Source organism: Oryx dammah, unplaced genomic scaffold, assembly GCF_014754425.2.
Source record: "Oryx dammah isolate SB20612 unplaced genomic scaffold, SCBI_Odam_1.1 HiC_scaffold_8, whole genome shotgun sequence".
Lineage (NCBI taxonomy): Eukaryota > Metazoa > Chordata > Mammalia > Artiodactyla > Bovidae > Oryx > Oryx dammah.
The window spans coordinates 6,559,812-6,578,409 of NW_024070192.1; the positions used below are offsets into that span (position 1 = coordinate 6,559,812).

Below are 18,598 nucleotides of genomic sequence, written 5' to 3' on the forward strand. Positions count from 1 at the left end.
GCTGAGCTCCCAGCGCCAGCCGGGCCCCGGGATCCCTGGGCACCTCCCACAGCCCCTGCCTCTCCCGGTTCTGCTCCTGGGGTCCTCGCCTTCCTCCAGGATGGAGCTCACAGAGTGGAGCCCACGGCTCAACTGCTTTAGAAAATGGGCTGCTCTTTCCCCCAGCACTGGCCGCTGCGGCCCGCCATGACCCTGCTCTGTTTCTCCTCCTCCCGGGCGGAGCCTCTCCCTTTAGGGCAGCAGGGGGACCACAGGGGGCCTCCGCCAGTCTCCACCTGCAGCCCCCAGGCCCTCGGAGGCAGCCCCTGGCAGGGTGGCAGGGCGAGGTGGCCGTGGCCTTGCAAGAGGGTGCAAGGTGGTGACATGGCTGTCGCTGCGAGGCCCTTGCCCCTCTTCTCCCTCTGATCCGAGAGGTAATCAATCGGCCTCAGCCTCTCCACCAACCGTGGGTGACAGCTCAGGCCTGTCGTTTGTCTCCCTGACAGAGTCAGGCCTCTGGGCCCAAAAAGAAAAGCCATCTCTGACACGAAGCCCTCTTGGGTGGAAGCCCAACCACCCAGTGATGTCAGCCCTCTAACAGGTAGCTGAGCCTGAGGTTCAGTTCCCGCTGGAGCCACCTGGTCATCTTCCTTTGCAGACCTGCTTGAAGAGGTCTCCCCGGTCCTGACCCCAGAGCACAGGACAGAGCAGGGTGGGGGGATGGGCAGGGAGCAGAAATCGTTTACCCGGGGAACCGGGGAACCGCCAGGCAACCCCGCCATGGGAGGGAGCAAGTCACCCCTGCCCGAGGGATATCACAGTGGGTGGGGGGCGTCTCACTTCTGGCCCCAAATGACCCCAGGTGATTTTTCTAGAACTCCTGAAGAGGCAGTGAGCACCCTGGCCCTGTTTGTCCTCTCAAGTGTGAGCCAAGTTGTCAGTTTGCGACGAGCCCCCTCTTCATTTTGCTGCTGAACGGCAGCTCTGTGGCCATGTCCCCCCTGCCTTCCCACTTCCTGCCCGCCGTGTCTCTCCCCACTGCCCAGATGAGGGCCCCGGATGTCCGGGAGAGCCAAGCGGGGAGGGGAGATAGGGTGGCAATCAGCTGGCTTGGGTTCTTGGAAGGCACAGGGAAGAAGGAACACCGAAGGGGCCGGAAAATCATAAATAGATGTGCTGAGCCGGAAGCTTTCTCGTGCGTAATTAGGAGTTTGTTCTGCCATCTGTTGAGGCCAGGGCAGACTGCAGGGACCCCGTCTGAGCATGCCCATTCCCCCCCCCATCCCCCCCAACCCCCTCCCCGGCCTAGAGCTCCAGACAAGCTGAGAAGCCTGCGGGCCAGTCCCTCCGTCAGAAGCCCCTGGTTGCAATCTAAAGGGCCGATGGCCTTTGCAAATAGCCACATGTCAGGAAAACGTCAGAATATGTCTGACAAGTGCCACCATTGATTTCTTTTGCTGCTCAAATAAGTTCTGGGGAGACCGGGTGGCTGAGTTTGGGAGACCTGGAAGATACAATGAGACCGTGTAGAAAGCGCTGCCTGCACAGCGCTCCAGCGTCCAGACACCATCCCCGTGCGCACCCTCACTGTCATCATCTCTGGCCACTACGTCCCAGGAGCGGCCCCAGAGTGAGCCTCTCTTGGGGCTGGCCAGGAGGTCAGGGACATGGCCCAAACTGCCCCAGAAAGAGCTGTGTCCCTGGGTATCCCTGCTGAGATTTGGGAGCGTTGCCGGCTGCCGCTGTCCTGCCTCCCCGCCCCACCCCACCCCCGCCCCATGCTGGGCCCCAGGCCCACCAGATGGGATGCCTCCCTGCTCTCCACCAACGTCACCCCCACGTCTTCAAGGAAAGCCCGAGCCTCCCAGTAATGAGACTCAGGCCGGCCTCACAGAGAGGCTGGGCTTCCTCCTAACTCCTAGTTCTCACCATCAGCCACGCATCCACCAGGGACACTTAGGGAACGCAGACGACAGTGCTGTCCTTCAGGCCCACAGTCCCAGCAGCTGTGACCCCAGACCTGGAGCCTTCAGCTACTTAACCGACCACTGTGGACCGTGGTCCCTGGGCCGCCCGGGGCAGGGGAGCAGAGGGGCGGCTCTCAGGCTGGAAGGGGCCACAGCAGCAGCATCCCTTCACCCCCGTAATTCCCCCCCGACGCCCCACCCCCAGCAGACGCCTCCCGCTCGGGGACACAGCTGGCTCGGCTCGGGGCGCCCCGTTCAGTGTTATTAAAAAACTGCTTCTCTCTAATAAAGGCAGCTCCGGCGCAGCAGCCCTCCTCGGGCTGGGCTGTCGGGGACCCACAGGGCTGCCTTCCCTCTGATCGTGTATTCAGAGCAGCACCACGCGCGTTATTCCCGTCTCTGTGCTCCCCTCAAAGTGGGTCAGGCACCATCCCCCTCAGCGGTCTCTGTATACACTGGAGCCTCGTGGATTTCCTCAGCCCCCGCACGCCCCACCTCCCCCAGCAGGTGCCCCAGATTTGTCCTCCAGGCCGAGCCAGCAGGAAGAGGTGGGACCTGGGGCTGGTGGACCGAGTGGCAGAAGGTCCCCGGGAGGGGACATCACCCAGGAACACGAGGGCTCCGATTTTCCCCGTCCCCAGAATTATCTGTGGCCAAGTGGCCAACTCCCCCCTGTGGATCCATGATTGATCTCAGCTGAGCGTCTCCTGCTGGGACTGCTCTGATCCGTCACCACCAGCAACCTGGGGTCATCCATGCCTGGGCCATCTGTTCCCCACATCCTGTTGGCTCGACAGGCCAGCTCAGTGTTTGAATTCCTTCACGGCCACTCAGCGCTGTCCCCTCACGCAACTGGTGCTTCTCGGAAGGCCAGGAAGGACCCCCCCCCCTCCCAAATGAAAGTAGCACATGGACCCCCACCTGCCCTCCCAACCAGGCTTCGTCCCGAGCCTTTGCTGCTGCCCCCCACCCCGACATCCCCCACCTCGGCCACTGTCCAGGGCTCTCCTTGTGTCCAGCTTTCACTTGTTACGCAGCCAGCGGAGAGGATCCAGGAAAACCTTTCTATGTATGTTTCACTCTGGTCTTAATTTTATTCTTGGTTTTCCAAAAGTTTTCTCTGCAGATGCAGAGGTTAGTTGAAAGAAGAACCGGAGGATGCTGTCTTAAGGCTGTTAGGGTAGAAAAGACCTTAATTAAAGCTTGCTGAAGGGCCAGCCACGTGTCACCAAATGACCCCTTTCATTAGCGGCAGGGCTGACCTCAGAGCCCGGCTTGGCCCCAAGCAGAGACCCTGACTGGCTCTCCCCTCTGAGCGGCCTCTGCTGTCGATAGCTCTGCCCTGCATGTGGCCGACACTTGTGCTGACCTGGCCTTCAGGCAGGGACTCCTGCTCATCCAGGAGGTCGGCAGGCCAGCTGCCTGGACTCGAGCAGAGAGAGGGGGATGAGGCCCAGACAGGCGAGGTGCCTGACAGACCAGGGTTACGGGCACGCCTCTGCTCAGAACCAGGCTGCCCGCATGCCAGGGTGAACCCCAGCCAGGCAGCTGGGTCAGGCATCCATATCGGAGGAGCTGTGGCCCTGGGCAGCCCCGGAATCTGCCTTCAGACCCTGGGGAGCCCCACGCCTCCCCTCTTTCTGGCCTTCCTGGTTTCTCTCTACATCCAGCCACTGCTCTTCAGCTGCCTTAGTGAGCTCAGGCTGTCGTACCGATACCGTGAACCGGTGGCTTAAACAGCAGAGGTCTATCTTCTCAGTTCTGGAGGCTGGATGCACAGGATCAAGGAGCCTTCTGGGGCTGGTTTCTGGTGAGACCTCCCTCCCTGGCTTGTAGGTGACCACCTGCTCACCATGCCGTTGCGTGGCTTTTCCTCTGTGTTTGCAGACGCATGTACCCTGTCTCCCCTTTCTCCTTTTACAAGAGCACGTGGGACCCCCCTGGTGGTCCAGTGGCTAAGAGTCCGCCTTGCAGTGCAGGGGACACGGGTTCGATCCCTGGTCTGGGAACGTCCCACATGCCACAGAGCAGCTTAAGCCCGCATGCCCTAGAGCTGGTGCTCCAGAACAAGAGAAGCCCAAGCACCACCAGCCCCCGCTCGTCCCAACTAGAGAAAGCCCACATGCAGTGATGAAGACCCAGAGCAGCCAAAAAAAAACTAAATAAAAAATTTTTAATTTATTTAAAAAAAAAGAGCACATATCCCATCAGATTAGGGTCCACCCTTCTGATCTCATTTGACCTGTAACAGCTCTTTAGTGGCCCCGTCCCCAGCTGCACTGGCAGGCGGATTCTTCCCAACACCCCCTGGGAAGCACGAAGTGACCCCAGGTGCGGTCACATCAGGGGTTAGGGCTTAGACACCCGAGAGGGGGAAGGAACAAGAAGAGAAGGTTTAGAAAGGACTGAGCCGCCTTCGGGAAAAGTGACGGTGTGGAAGTGTTATGTTTCTGATCTCCTTTGGTGTGGAAGTGTTATGTTTCTGATCTCCCCAAAGGAGATTAGTCCCCCCGACAGCCAGAGGCCCCTGGGCTGTGCTCTCTCAGCCATTACAAACAGGAGCCAGCTCAGACAGCTTAAGAAGGAAGAACCGAGAGCCCGCGTGCCTTGAGGGTATGGCAAGTCGAAGGATGAAAAGGCCAGAGCTCTTGATTTCATACTTAAGGCTTGATTGCTTCAGAGACTCAAATACCTGCCCTTGATCAACAACCCGCTCCTCCTGACACACTTGAGGCTCTGCCCTGAGTCCTTCTGGAGCAGAACCTCCGTCCCCGAAGTTGATTACTTAAACACCCTCCTCTCCTGCCTCTGAGATGATAATGATGCCCACCGAGCTCGAATCCTCTGGAAACCTCAGGGGCTGATCCAGCAGGGGAAGGCAGTCAGATCTAAAGCCCCTTCCTTCATCGAAACCCAGGGCACTTGTGCAAGTTACGCAGGCAAGGCTGGAGATTACAGATGTCTTGTGAACCTGGCACTAAATCTGACCCAGGGCCACGGTGCTCCTGGAGCCGAGAGCATCTGCTCAGGGGCTTCCCTCCTCCCCCGAGGGCGCCCCTCCCCGCCAGAGAGTGTGTCTCCTTGTGTCCTGTCCCCTCTTGGTGTGAAAGGAGCCTCTGCCCCGACCACAGCCTGAGCTCAGGTGGGAGGGCAATGACCGGAAGGATGGGCTCACATGGGCCGGAAGGGCCCAAACAGTTCCCTTCTGGTTCCCACCCAGCCCCGTACAGAGAGCACACGCCGAGTCCCCACGGCCAACCGGGTGTTGGGGGCAGCTTGGCCTCGTATGAGCTTCAGCGGAGCAGGAAGAGGTGGTTCTGGTCCACAGAGCAAGTGTGAGCAGCCTGCCCCAGGTCCTCCTCAGCCCCCAGAGATTAGCTGACTCCTGGGCCAGAGATGCTCAGCAGCAAAGGGTCATGACTGTGACTCGACCTGAGTGGGGTCATGGGTTGACCCCAGGACCACCCTCCTTGTGCAGAAGGAGAATTAGGTGAGGACTTAGGGTTTACAGGTTTTCCTGCTGACCTGGGCTATCAGGATAGGAAATAAGGTTCCTGTGATGATAAAAGGGACGGACGTGTTTTTGAGTGATTGCTGTGGGACAGCTCCTGCGCTATGCTTATTCAATTCAGTTCAGTCGCTCACTCGTGTCTGACTCTTTGCAACCCCATGGACTTCAGTACACCAGGCTTTCCTGTCCATCACCAACTTCCAAAGCTTGCTCAAACTCATGTCCATCGAGTCAGTGATGCCATCCAACCATTTCATCCTCTGTTATCCCCTTTTCCCGCCTTCAATCTTTCCCAGCATCAGGGTCTTTTCCAGTGAGTCAGCTCTTCGCATCAGGTGACCAAAGTATTGGAGTTTCACCTTCAGCATCAGTCCTTCCAAAGAATATTCAGGACTGATTTCCTTTAGGATGGACTGGTTGGATCTCCTTGCAGTCCAAGGGCCTCTCAAGAGTCTTTTCCAACACCACACTTTAAAAACATCAATTCTTCTTCACTCAGCTTTCTTTATAGTCCAGCTCTCACATCCATACATGACTACTGGAAAAACCATAGCTTTGACTAGACGGACCTTTGTCGCCTTTTTAAATAACATCTTATTCCATGTCCCTGCACCCACGAGCATCTCCCTTTTTTAAAGGTGATGAAACAGAGGCACTAAGAAGCGAAGTGACCACTGCAGGCTCACCCAGTTCAGGACAGGGCCAGGAGTTGAGCCCAATGCAACTCAAGGACTTTCACTTGTTCAGAAGGAAAGCAGCAGCCCCCTCCCACCTTCCCTCTCTCCTGTTCTCTCTGAGGGGTTAGAGCTTTGCAGGCTGAGCTGCCACTCACACCTCTGACCTGCGTGTTCTGAGAACCTGCCCAGTGGCTCTCTGTTCCCAGCCAGTCCTATTTTATAAGGAACAATTGCCCAGCCACTTGTTCCTGCTTTTAGGGCCGAGAAACTGCCTGATCTTCAGTGTTCTCACCTCAGGCTGACAGTACCCCATTAGATCCTCCCAGCCCTCCTGAATCTCAGGGTTGGGGGCTGGGGGCAGCCCAGCTCTGATGACCCAACCTCCAAGGGCACTGGGGGTTGAAGGAGGAAGCTGGAATCTCTCCGGGACCTAGCTCCCCTCCTGGAGCGCCGGTGCCTGAGCTGAGATGGGCACCCAGGGCCATTCATAATCATCAGCCGTGGCACACTGGTTCCGCGCTTGGAGAGGAGGGCGCTGTCCCCCTGACAGCCCCCTTGATGGACAGCCTGCACCTCGTACATGAGGGAATAGGGACACTCTCGGGGCTCTGAGAGCAGCAGGGTGTGTGGGGGGGGAGCATCTGGGGCCAGGCCCAGAGCTCAGGGAGGGAGGTGGCACCAGGCACCTCCCAGGCAATGCACGGCACAGCGCTGGCTGCGGGGCAGGGGCTGGGCTGCTGGCACGGCCCTCACCCGGGGCACCACCGGAAGGACTCCATCAGCTTCACCCTTGGTGCTCAGTCATAGCTCCTTATGCTTGTGTGCTCCAAGTTCCCTTGGGGATCAAGGATGAGGGACCTGGCCTTAGTGGACACGTGTCCCCTCTCCTCCCGTGACAGCTGTGTTCCTCCCAGGGCCCGCAGAGGAGACAGCAGGGCTCAGGGCTAGGCTTGGGCTGCTGGGCAGAGTCCCCCCACCTTCCAGAGGAGCTCTGTTCTAGCTCAGACTTCTACTGAAACATGCCTCTGACTCAGTGACCCGGGACCAGAGGCCACTTCCGAAACGCCCCCAGCACCACCCAGCAGTGTGTCCCCTCCCCTCTGCAGGGCAGGCCACCCAGGTGGTCACAGCCCCGGCGACTGAGAGCTCGCTTTTCCTTGGGCTTTTTAAAGACAACCCAGTTTCACACCTCAGTCCTGCGTCTCTTAAGTGTCATGCAAATCAGGGCAGGTGACCAAGGGGCATTTCTCGCCAGAGCACCCTAGGGGCCTCGCTGATGACTTGTTAACTATCATGAGCCTGTATCTTGGTATGAGAGTTTACTTTGACCCCCATACTTGAGGCCTCTGATGTCCCCAGGACGGAAAGGTGGCAATGACGTGACCCCGCTGACCTGAGACTGCCAACTGGACGTGCCTGAGCCAGAGGGCCTGTCCTGGTGTAGACTTCACTTTCAACCTGACCTCCTCAGAACAGGAATCAGGGAGGTGTCTGCTCCAAGCTGTCCGCTCAGGGCTCAGGATCTGCAGAGTAGGACCTGCCTCCCGCTCCCGTCTGTCTCTCTGCCTTGTCTCTCTCCCTCTCCCTGACCCTCCCTCCCGAGGCAGCGCAGGAGCAGCTCCAGGCGGATCAATACTCTGAGGGTGGAACAGGGCATGGCAGCAAGTGCCGTCCAGGGGCCCTGACCCCGTCCCGCCCCCTTCGGGCTGACCCTCCCCTCCTGCACCGTGACAGGGCAGCCCCACCGGTTCTTCCGAAGCAACTCTGGCGCCTGCCTCCCCTCTGTGAGCCCCAGGTGGTCTTCTCTCCTGGCTTGGACCTCCTGAGACTGGGCTCTCCCCATATCCCCACCATAGCTCACGTAGCGGTCCTTTCTTTCGTTGTCATTTCTCCCCTATAAGTTCCACCTCGTGGGCCCCCTGGACTGTAGGCTCTAGAAGGACTAGGACTGTCCCTGTTGGCTCAGGACACCATCCGCAGATGCCCAGAGTAGTTACAGGCACAGGGGACCCTCAGGACATCACCGCCAAATGAATGAATGAATGGTCCTGGTGAGCCCTCTGATTCACACAAAACAGGCTCGGTTGTTTTTCCCCCCCGGGCTGGTGCCGCAGATATTGAAAGAGAAGCCTCCTGACCCCGCTTGTTACCCTGCAGCTGCCCCTTCCAAGGCCAACAGCCGCTCCTCGGGCGACGTGTGTCAGGCCCCCAGCTGCTCCCCCACCCCCGGGGCTGCCTCCCCAGCAGCCTGGTGTGGGATAAAGGTGGAAGTGGATGGACGCGAACTGGAACCCCAGCCATCACGCAGGCTCTCTGAACACAGCCTGTGAGGCTCAGAGAGAAGCCCAGCCCACCGAGCGTGCCCTGGGGAACTGCAGGTTCTGCCCGCCCGGACGTCAGGATGCTCACTGCCCCGTCCCCTCTCCCATGCGGCCGCCACCCGGGGGCGCGAGCTGTCCGTGGTGGCGCCCGAGCCCTGGGCGTCCGGTGTGCGCTCATAGCCCTGCTTTCCTGGCCGCATCCGTCGCTCACAGCCTGTCACCCTCGTTTCACGTTGATTTACGATCAGACCCGATGAGTTTTTGGAGCAGCCATCTCCTGGGGACCGGATAATCAATCTAGGAGACAGCTGTTGAACTCTGCTCCCCTGCCCGCCCCGGGGGAGGGAAGGGCCTGGAGAGAAGGCGTGTGGTCCCCAGGGCAGGACCAGGCAGCTCTGGGGAAGTTGGCCCTCACGCCCCCGGCGCCACGACCCCTCAAGGTCAGAGCCACCCATCAGGACTGAGCAGGTAGCTCTTTCTGAAGTCAGCAAGCCGGTTTCTGCTTGTGTTTCTTACTGGTCTTGGAGATTTAGAGCTGAGGAGGAAGATGAGTAGAGACGCACCAGCCAGCCTCCTAGCTGGAGAAAGCAGGGATAGGCTCATGTCCAAACAGCCAGCTTCTGCCTCCTGCACGCCCACCAGACCCAGAGCCCCTCTGCCAAGTTCAACAGAGCTCTGGAGGGTTTGCCACGTGCCTCTTTCACAGCACGTGCCAGCCTTGGCCTGGGCCAGGGGTAGTGCCAGTTCACCACCAGACACTCAGGTGGGGGCGGGGCAGGACTGAGCTCCTGCCTTGTAGCAGCTGCCCTCTTGGCCTTGGCCCTGCCTCAGGTGGCCGACCTCTGCTAGCAGAACTGTCTGCTGCAGCCTCTTGACCAGCTAAGCATCAGGCGGGCTCAGGGCCAGCTGTAGCCACCCCCACCTGCTCAGCTCTGCTCTGTAACCCTCTCTGGCCCAGGGCAGACTCCCTGCCTAGTTGCTTCAGTTGCATCCGACTCTTTGTGACTCCATGGACTGTAGCCTCTCCAGGCAAGAATGCTGGAGTGGGTTAGCATGCCCTCCTCCAGGGGAACCTTCCCAACTCAGGGATCGAACCCATGTCTCCTGTGGCTCTTGCATTGCAGGAGGATTCTTTACCACTCAGCCACCAGGGAAGCCCAAGACTCCCTGGCACGTGGGGAACTCCACCTCCACCCTGTCCAGCCTTTCCCCTAGGGCCCCCCACCCCCTGCCATCATATCCTGCCCCAGTGCACTTTCTGGATGTGGTTCTCCTACATAGATCTCTGACCCGCCTCCCCACCCTGCACCCACCCTGAGAAAACAGACGAGCCAGACCACTGGGGTCTCAGGTGTCCCCGAAGGGGGAACTGGGTCGCCGCTTCCCCTTGACTGACCAGCACTGGCAGGACCTGTGATGCCCTTGGTCATGGGGCCCCCAGAATCAGGAGCAGCAGGGACGTGTGCGGCTGAGAGCCTCAGAAACAAATCATCGTCTTTATTGGCAATTTCCACGGCCTGTTTCCTGGCTCCCCTCCTCCCGACTAGTGCCTGGCGGCATCGGCAGCTCCGATTAAAAGTAACAGATGACAGTTCATCCGTCCTGCCCCCAAGTGTCACTGTGGGCAGACGGCAGTCTGGCTTCCCGGGCGTCCTCGGAGAAAGGGCTCCCTTCTGGGGAGCGGACGGTGTGACCTGGCCTGAAGGGCACAGTGGGGAGACCCCCGAGCCTGTGACAGCCTGGCAGGCAGGAGCCACGTGGCCAGCAGCCCGGCTCTTCAGCCACTGTCCCTTCACCTCGCTTGCATCACTGCCCAAGAAATGTCAGGTGTCACGGGGGGCTTTACCTGAGCCGTGGGGGCCCAGGCTGCAGGGGCTGCCAGGTCTGGTCTGAGCAGAGACACCAGGGGTGTGTGGACCCTGGCACTGGAGACAGGAATGCCGAGGGTCTCTGGGTGTGCAGAGCGCCTAACGGTGGCCGTTCTGGGAACTCTGGATAAGATTCGGGAAGCCAGAGACTCGGCGTCCACAGGATCAGCAAGTGCGTCTGTCTGTCTTCCAGGCGCTGATGTTCAGGAGCACCGGCTCGGGGTATGAGGGCCGCTGTAAGAGTACAGCCAGCCCGGAGCTCTGTCTGCTCTCTACAGTCCCCGATCCCCTTCCCTTTCTGCAACACACCCGGGGCAGAGTCGCTTCCTGTCCCCTACCTGTCCCTGAGAACAGAGCCACACAGCCTCAGCCTCTAGCCTTGGCCTCAGCTCCTGCAGCACTGGCCCCCAGTGCCGTTTCTCGCCTCGAGTGACTCTGGGTCCCATTCTCCACCCAAGGCTGCCATCCTCCGTGCCCCCCGCCCAGGAGGACGGCTCCTCCTGAGGGCTCCATGCCCTCCACCCCACCCCTCGATCCTCAGACAACTCAGTCTTTAAACCAAAGGAAGAAGAGCAACCAGCGCCCTGCTCCAGGCCTGCCCCTGCCAGGAGGCTTGCAGGAAACCCCTACCCCCGGAGCCCTGGACCCTAGGGAGCCTGCGCTCCTCCTGGGAGACAGCCCGCGGCTACTCCACTGATCGCCCTCCTGCTGTGCCCAGCAAACCGCCCCCCCCCAAACCCAGACACACACACCTTCCTGTACACCAGCCACCGCCAGCCTGCCCCCGAGGACGACTCTCCCAGCCTTGGGAATCTTAATGTGCTTTTTCTCGGGGCTCAGGTCCTGCAGTTGCTGCCCCCAGACCCGAGACAGGGCCCGGGCGCGGCTGCCCCCCCTGCCTTTCTGACCACGGTCCTGTCTTGCAGCCTTCGCCATCATGATCGTGCTGGCCCTGGTGCGCATCGCGCACGGGCGCGGGGAGGGGCGCCCACCACTGGCCGACCTCTCCGGTGTCCGGAACCTGCTGGGCGTGTGCGTCTACTCCTTCATGTGCCAGCATTCCCTGCCATCGCTCCTCACCCCCGTCTCCTCCAAGCGCCACCTCACGCGCCTGGTCTTCCTGGACTACGTGCTCATCCTGGCGTTCTACGGGCTCCTCTCCTTCACCGCCATCTTCTGCTTCCGCGGCGACAGCCTGCTGGACATGTACACCCTCAACTTCGCGCGCTGCGACGTGGTGGGCCTGGCCGCCGTGCGCTTCTTCCTGGGCCTCTTCCCCGTCTTCACCATCAGCACCAACTTCCCCATCATCGCCGTGACCCTCCGCAACAACTGGAAGACACTCTTCCACCGCGAGGGGGGCACGTACCCCTGGGTGGTGGACCGTGTGGTGTTCCCCACCATCACCCTGCTGCCCCCTGTGCTGGTGGCCTTCTGCACCCACGACCTGGAGTCCCTGGTGGGCATCACAGGGGCCTACGCGGGCACGGGCATCCAGTACGTCATCCCGGCCTTCCTGGTGTACCTCTGCCGCAAGGACACCCAGCTGGCCTTCGGCTACGGGACCGTCAACAAGCACAGGTCCCCCTTCCGCCACACCTTCTGGGTGGGCTTTGTGCTGCTCTGGGCTTTCTCCTGCTTCTTCTTTGTCACCGCCAACATCGTCCTCAGCGAGACCAAGCTCTGACGGCAGGACGTGTCTGGTGACAAGAAGGGTAGGGGCCCCCACTGGCAGAGCCCAGAGCTCGTTGCCTCCCTGAGCGCAGCGGGGCAGGCAAAACCCAGGCTCTTGGAGGGGACCTCCTCCCCACCCAGGAGTCCACACAGCCTGCACCTCGCTGAGGTCGCTCTCCTCCAGGTCCTCTTGCCTGGGGCTGCCCCCGGCCACGCAGCTGCTCCGAGGTTCTAGTCTGGTTACTGGAATCGAGTCCTCTGCTTTGGAACGGTGGAAACGCAGCGCTGGCACTGCCACTATACCAGACACGTGTCCCCCCAGCCTCCCTCTGAGCGCCGCCCCCCCCACATCTTTGGGAAATGCACTCCATCAGGGCAATCCCAGAGCCCTCCCGTCCTCCCCACTGGGCCTGGCAGGGCTTGCCTTTCCGCCAGGGCTGGAGGTGCCAAGCACCTCTTCTAGGGGAGCGCCAGGCCAGCCGGTGACAAGGACCGGATGTGCTAATTGGTCCCAGGGGCCCCAGACCAGAGCAGTGAGGGCCACGCGGAGGGCACCAACATCTGTCCCGGGCTCCTGAGTCCACGGTGACCCTGGAGCAGCGGGTGGAAGCAGCCATTTTCTCGCAGACACAGCAGCCCACACATCCCTGGAAGGGATCCTTGGGCTTCCTGCAGTGCCAGGGTTGGGGGGGCAGGGGCCAGCGTACAAGAGGCACTGGAGTGACCCCCGGCTGTCACCACTGTGGCTGGGAGCACCCCAGCATGTAGCCCATGGTCCCCACCCTATAAGAGAGATCGGGCCTGCTCCCCGATGACCCTGCCCCCACTCCAACACTAACGGGCTCCCTTTCGAGCCGGGCTGTGGGTACGGCCCAACATCCATGCTCTCCATGTCCCTTGGGCACCGTGGAGTGAAATAGGGCCCCGCTCACCCTTCCCATGGAAGGAGGGCCAGGTTCCCGGCACCTCACCAGCGCCACGTGGTACCCCCCCCCCATACACATAATCATGCATGCACCTGCTGGGCAAGCCTCCCTGGGAGACACGGGTGACTCGAATGAACTGCATTTTCAATGTGCCTTCTCCTGCTTCAGGACCTGGGGGCTCCTCCTGGCCCTCCCTGGCGAGCCCCCGGCCCTGGACCTAATCCTCCTGTCCTGGAGCCCAGAGCAGTGGACAGGAGCAGCCTCTGGAGTGGGGTCCCTGTCCCTCCGTTCTTTGATCTCAGTGCCTTGCTCGGCTCTCCAGGGAATCCCAGCAGCCTGCTCCCCGCGCCCCCTCCCCCCCACCCCCCACCCCCTCCGCCGTGCATCTCAACTGTGTTCAACCTTTGGACAGTGTGGCTGCCAGGTCTTCTGAGGCCCACAGTGGTCTCGGGGAGGGGGACACAGGCTTTGCAACAACACGGGGAGTCCGAGGGCAGTCCCAGCCCTCCCCTGGGGCCCCCGGGGCAGTCCCCGGCCTGTGGGAGTCCAGTGTATCAATCGGCCACGACCTGCTTTCTCACTCTCGTCGTGCATCTTCCGTCCTAACAGCTCGTCCAACGCACTGTTATCCTCCTGGAAAGATGCCCTTTCCCCGTTTGCCGTCGCAGCTGCCTCCCAGGAGGCCTTGCGGGGTGGGCGGGGCCGGGATGTGTCCGCCCCCTTGGGGCTGGGACCCTCCCTGGGGCTGCCCAGCTGTTTTGCTGAAAAGTCAATTAAAACGTCTGTGCTTACCCTTCTCCAATTACATTTTCCTCTTGCTTAAGGACAAAGCGAATCAAACCATCCTGCCGCCTCAGGCTCCAAACCAAATTTTGGACACAGATTTATTAGTGTCGTAAAGCCAGGTTGATTTATGTGGCAATCTGGAGCTGACAGCCGCGGAGTCGGGCGGCCGCGTTGCGCTCCACCTCCCAGCCGAGCAGCCACAGTCCCGGAAATAAGTGGCCCGAGGTGTCCACGTCACTGATGGCAAACCAGGGCGCCTCACCCCTGCCGGTCTGGGCTCCTTTGCTCCTTGCTGCTTGCCTAACTTCTGTCCTGCTGGAGGTCAGATGGGGTCAGCGTCCTCTCTGCTGCTGATAGCCCCAGGGGACGGGGGCCGGGGGCCTGACAGCTGGCCGGTCCCCAGGTGCTCACCTTGACCGTCCAGCATGTTCAGCTGTGTTGACACCCGCTTAGGGAGGTGGGCAAGTGGGGTAATGGCTTCTAGTCTACAGACAGCCCTGGGGTCGGTGGTGGGGAAGCTAGAAAAGGATGCCAGCCCATCCTGGCTCGGGTCCAAGTTGTCGCTGCAGAGGAGGCCCCAACCCAATGCCATTCACCTGCCCTGCCTGCCCCAGACTGTCCCTGAGGGCAGGCCAGGTCAAGGTGGGAGTCAGCCTACTCTGTCTGTTTCCCGCAAAAATGCTGAGCCTCATGCCAGCAGCTCCTGGCTTTGCCCTCACCTGAGGCCAGAGAGGCGGCTGCGGGCTTACAGATGGGGCATATGGCGGATGACAGGCCAGGAGGCACTGCCAAGTGGTGGGAGGTGGGCAGCAGGCACCTTGCCAGGCCCTCAGCCACACAGCTGTTCTTGCCAAAATGGGGGTGGAAGCAGCCTCAGCAACAGGCAGAGGCCAAAGGCAGGATGAGGGAGAGCAGGGGCAGCCCCCCACCTCCTGGGAAAGAGAGCTCTCCCAGGGGGAGAGCCGGGAGTGTATATGGCACTGGGCCAGTGAAGGCTGAAACCATGCCTCTTGAGAGACCCCACCCCTGATCGGGGCTGACACCCGGCCTTCTGCAACCAGGATCCAGAGCTGCAGGTGGGAGCTGTACGATCCACCTCCCCAGGGCCTGGGGCTCGTGGTGTAGACTGCAGAAAGGGGGAAATGACATCTCCTGAGTGCCTGGTGTATCCCAGGCATGGCACTGGGCACTCTCCATGTGGACCTTAGCAGCATAACTTGCAGGCTAATAGTGGAGACGGACCTGCCACTTGCAGGCAGCACCCCCCAAGCTCTCTGCTCCTGTCTTTTGTACCTGCATCCCTGACCTGTATGGGAGCTCAAGTCCTGAAGGGCTCAGAAAGCTCTTCCGGTGTACTGCCAACCAGTTCCCTCGTCCTCACCAGACATACTGCACATGTAGCCGTGTCCCTCTAGACTCACCAAAGACCCCTGGTCTGGGTCCTTAGGCACCTAGTTGGTTTCATAGCCACCTAGTGAGTCAAGCGTCTTGTTCGCAGTTGCCTGCCACGATTCAGAAACAGGAAATGCACTTGAATTCTTTAGGGCTTTGGGGAGGGGGTCGTCTCTGGCTCCCCAACTTCCCCTGCAAACTGAAGGGCAGCCTTCCTCCTTCACAGCCCCAGACTCAGCCCAAGCTGGGGAGTTCTGGAGCCAAGACGGAACCGAAGCTCAGGTATCCTGACCGAAGCCATCTTGCCCACCCCTGTCTAAGCTCTGTGCCCCCTTCCCCACACCTGGGCCCCAGGAAAGAGGAGCCGTAGAGGATGAGCCCCTCAGTAAAGACAGAGGAATAAACGTAGTGACCAGGGCAGCAGGAGGGAGCAGAGTGAGACAGCGGGAAATGTCTGCAGCTGAGATGCGACCAACTGCCTCCCTCCCCGTGTGTCCCGTCAAAAGCACAGCATTTGGGTGTCTGGGTTCAGCCGGCTGTTTGCTCCCCAGTCACACCCTGCTTTACGACAACTGAACATAACCATGGCCTCGCTGCGCTCACCCACACAGCCAGCTCCCTGAGCCCCTGCCAGGCTTTCTGCCCTCCCCTTGATTATGCATGACCTTCTCTAGTCCTCCCGCAGAGGGGCAGCAGGCATCTGAACCTGCAGAAGGCACTCTTCCTGCCCCCACTCCCACCTAAGACTCGCTTCTCCCCAGAATACATTCCTAGAGAAGGAGCCAGGCGGCCAGGAGCCTGGCCCTGGGCATGGGACGGGGCCCTCCTTAGAGCCAGCCAGCAGCAGGCTCAGCCCCACATGTGGTTCTTAATTATCTTTCCAGTTCTTGGTTATTAATGATCCTGGACAGGGAGCGGAGAGCAGCTTGGACCTCGCAACCCCTCCCAGCCTCACCTGCAGCCTGCTCAGATCCAGGGGCTGGTGCTCAGATCCAGGGGCTCGTGGCCAATGGTTAACCCTCTCACCTCCAGAGGCTGTATCCTAGCACTCACTCAGACCCACACTCACCACCTGTTGTGGAACTCCCAGATTCTGGATCTGAATCTGTGAAAATCCGTGGGGCAGAGAAAGTGAAACTGACTTTGGATGGGGGACCCCTAAACTGGTGGTGGTCAGGCACTCCAGCTGGGAATGGAGGGTATTAGAAATTTCCCCCACTCTACTATTTCGGCTGCTCTTACCCCTAAAGCCAAACAAAAAAAAAATTTTTTTTCCACTTTTCGTGGCTCCAGTCCCAGGCGGTGGACTATTTGGAGACTTGTGAGGGAACCCAGCCTCCTGGAAGCCAGCGAGGAGGAGTGGTGAGGGTAAAGAACATGGGGCAGCGGCTGCACATGGCGCGGCTGGCCTCCTCCCTACGACACGGAGTTAGTTTCTGCCCTGCTTCACCCTAATCGTCAGGACAGAAAGGCCTCAGGCTTCACATGCCCACAGTCAGAAAAGCTCTGCTGGCACCAGTGTTTGCAGAATGGATGGAAGAAGGAATTCTGGCTTCAGTCATTGTGGGGCTAAATGTAATCACAGATGTGAACGCACTGCAAACGGTACTCAAGAGCCATCTTTTTAGACGGTTCACAGCCAATGACATGAGGCAAAGGAAGGAGGTGGGGCTGGGAGCCCCGGAGCGAGGACAAAGAACTGAGATGTGGGATAGACTCTCTGACCTGGGGGTCCTCCCAGCCCCAGGAGTCCTGGCACCAGCGAAGCTGAGCTGTGCCTGGCCCCAGAAGCCGACCCGGGCCAGGCTTCCAGAACTGGCAGGCAGTCTGAGCCCAGCACAGCCACCGTGGAGTGAATACCGCTGGCCAGGAAAGCCCAGCAGGCTCCCCGGACAGACCTCCCTCTACCATCGGCACCATGACATTGTCGGGCTCCCATCGGGGCCCCTGGCAGAGCAGGGCACCCACAGCCCCCTGGCATGAGCCCTTGTTTTCAAGGACACTGAAGGATGAACACCATCCCTCAACCACCAGAGCCCTCTGCTGAGCACATTTGTCACTTTCGGCACCAGGGTGGGAGGGAGCTGACACTGAAAACCAAGGGGCTTTTGCCCAGAGTCTTCGCTCAGCCTCACTTCCTGGATACTCCCACAAAGGGAGCTGCCCATCTGCTGTAGGCAGGCACCTCACCTGGGATACTCCCATGATACTTCTGTCACCTAAAGGCTGCCGTGTGCCCCACTCCAGGGATGCAGAATGAGGCAGTCAGGGCCAGTGGGTTGTAAAAGGTTGGTTTAATGTCCCAGCACTTGGAGAAAAAAAACTCCAGCCAGATGGAACAAGAAACACGACAGCCCTGCCCCAACCCCAAGTTCCAGCTTACATGCCTCCCACACCAAGCCCCCAACAGCCACGACCAGGGACCCGCTCACAGCAGAGGAGGGAGACCCCATTGCTCTCCCTGTGACTCCAGGCCAGGTGGGAAGGGATTTGCATAAGAAGACAGCAGAAGCCCAACCCACAACAGGACTTCGGCCACTGAGGTCACCAAGCTGACCATGAAGATATCATCTGTCACTCGGTTGGATTTCAAGACAGAAGCCAAGAAAGCCGGAGACCACCTGCCCTCTAACTGCTGGCAGCGCCAGGCAGAGGATCCAGCTGAACAGGAACCAGAGGACCTGAGCCCTCACACTTCTGACTCTAAGCTGGAGATCCGCCTCCAGGTGCAAGGCCGTGGAAAGCCGTGCGTCCCACAGGCCGCCCTGCTGACCCCTTCCAGTTCCCCACTGTCGCTGTATTCTGGGCTCCGCCCCAGGGTCCTGTCCCCGTGCCCCGGAGGCCCCCACGCCCCGGGGAGCCAGGGGCCGTGGGCGGCACAGGGTGGGAGGTGAGAGCAGACAAGCCCCCAGCAGAGCGGCAGGTGGGCATGGGCGTGGAGGCAGGCCTGCTGTCTGTGCGGCCAGGCTGGGGGCCCGGCCCACAGCCCCTCCTGGCAGGCCTCGCGGTAAGACGGCAGCCGCATGGACTGCGCCGGTATCAAGCGCCCGCAGGCCGAGCGGGCACACCAGGCGGGCCCGGAACTGGGTCGAGTGAAGGCTTCGGCCACCGAGCTGGGCAGAGACGTGTGGCGCGGGTGTGACCCCCGGGCCCAGGCCGCGCGCAGGAGGGCCTCCCGCCGAGCCAGCTGCTCCGGCCCGAGCAGCGGCAGGTCCTCGGGCTCCGGGGGCTCCGGGAAAAGCGGCAGGAAGGGGCGTCCGGACCGGTCGGCGCGAGGGAAGGAGCTGTAGTGGCCGCGCCCGGGCGACAGGGGACGCTCCGGGCGCGCACGCCGCTCGGAGGCCGAGAAGCGCCGCCCGCGGGGCCCAGGCCGCAGCGACCACCGCGCCTCCCAGGCCCTCCGGCCCGCCGGCCGGGAGATGTCGGGGAGGGCGGGCCGGGGCGTCGGGGGGCGGCCCGAGGGCTGCGCGGCCCTGCGCCCCAGCGCGGCGCGGCCC

The 18,598-nt window shown here is 60.8% G+C and overlaps 2 protein-coding genes across 3 annotated transcripts in view; one reads left to right on the forward strand and one right to left on the reverse strand.

The window, feature by feature from the left end:
- Positions 1–13,725, forward strand: part of TMEM104 (transmembrane protein 104) — a 54,041-nt gene extending 40,316 nt beyond the window's left edge. For both annotated transcript variants that reach the window (XM_040244498.1, XM_040244499.1), the window contains exon 10: positions 11,250–13,725. In XM_040244498.1, the coding sequence (XP_040100432.1) occupies positions 11,250–12,010 (761 nt within the window). In that variant the 3' untranslated portion in view covers positions 12,011–13,725. The remainder of the gene's footprint in view (positions 1–11,249) is intronic.
- A 3,651-nt stretch (positions 13,726–17,376) lies between these two features.
- The window catches only part of GRIN2C (glutamate ionotropic receptor NMDA type subunit 2C), a 12,767-nt gene continuing 11,545 nt past the window's right edge, over positions 17,377–18,598 (reverse strand). Inside the window, exon 13 of the mRNA XM_040244500.1 lies at positions 17,377–18,598. Coding sequence (XP_040100434.1) covers positions 17,791–18,598 — 808 coding nt within the window. The 3' untranslated portion in view covers positions 17,377–17,790.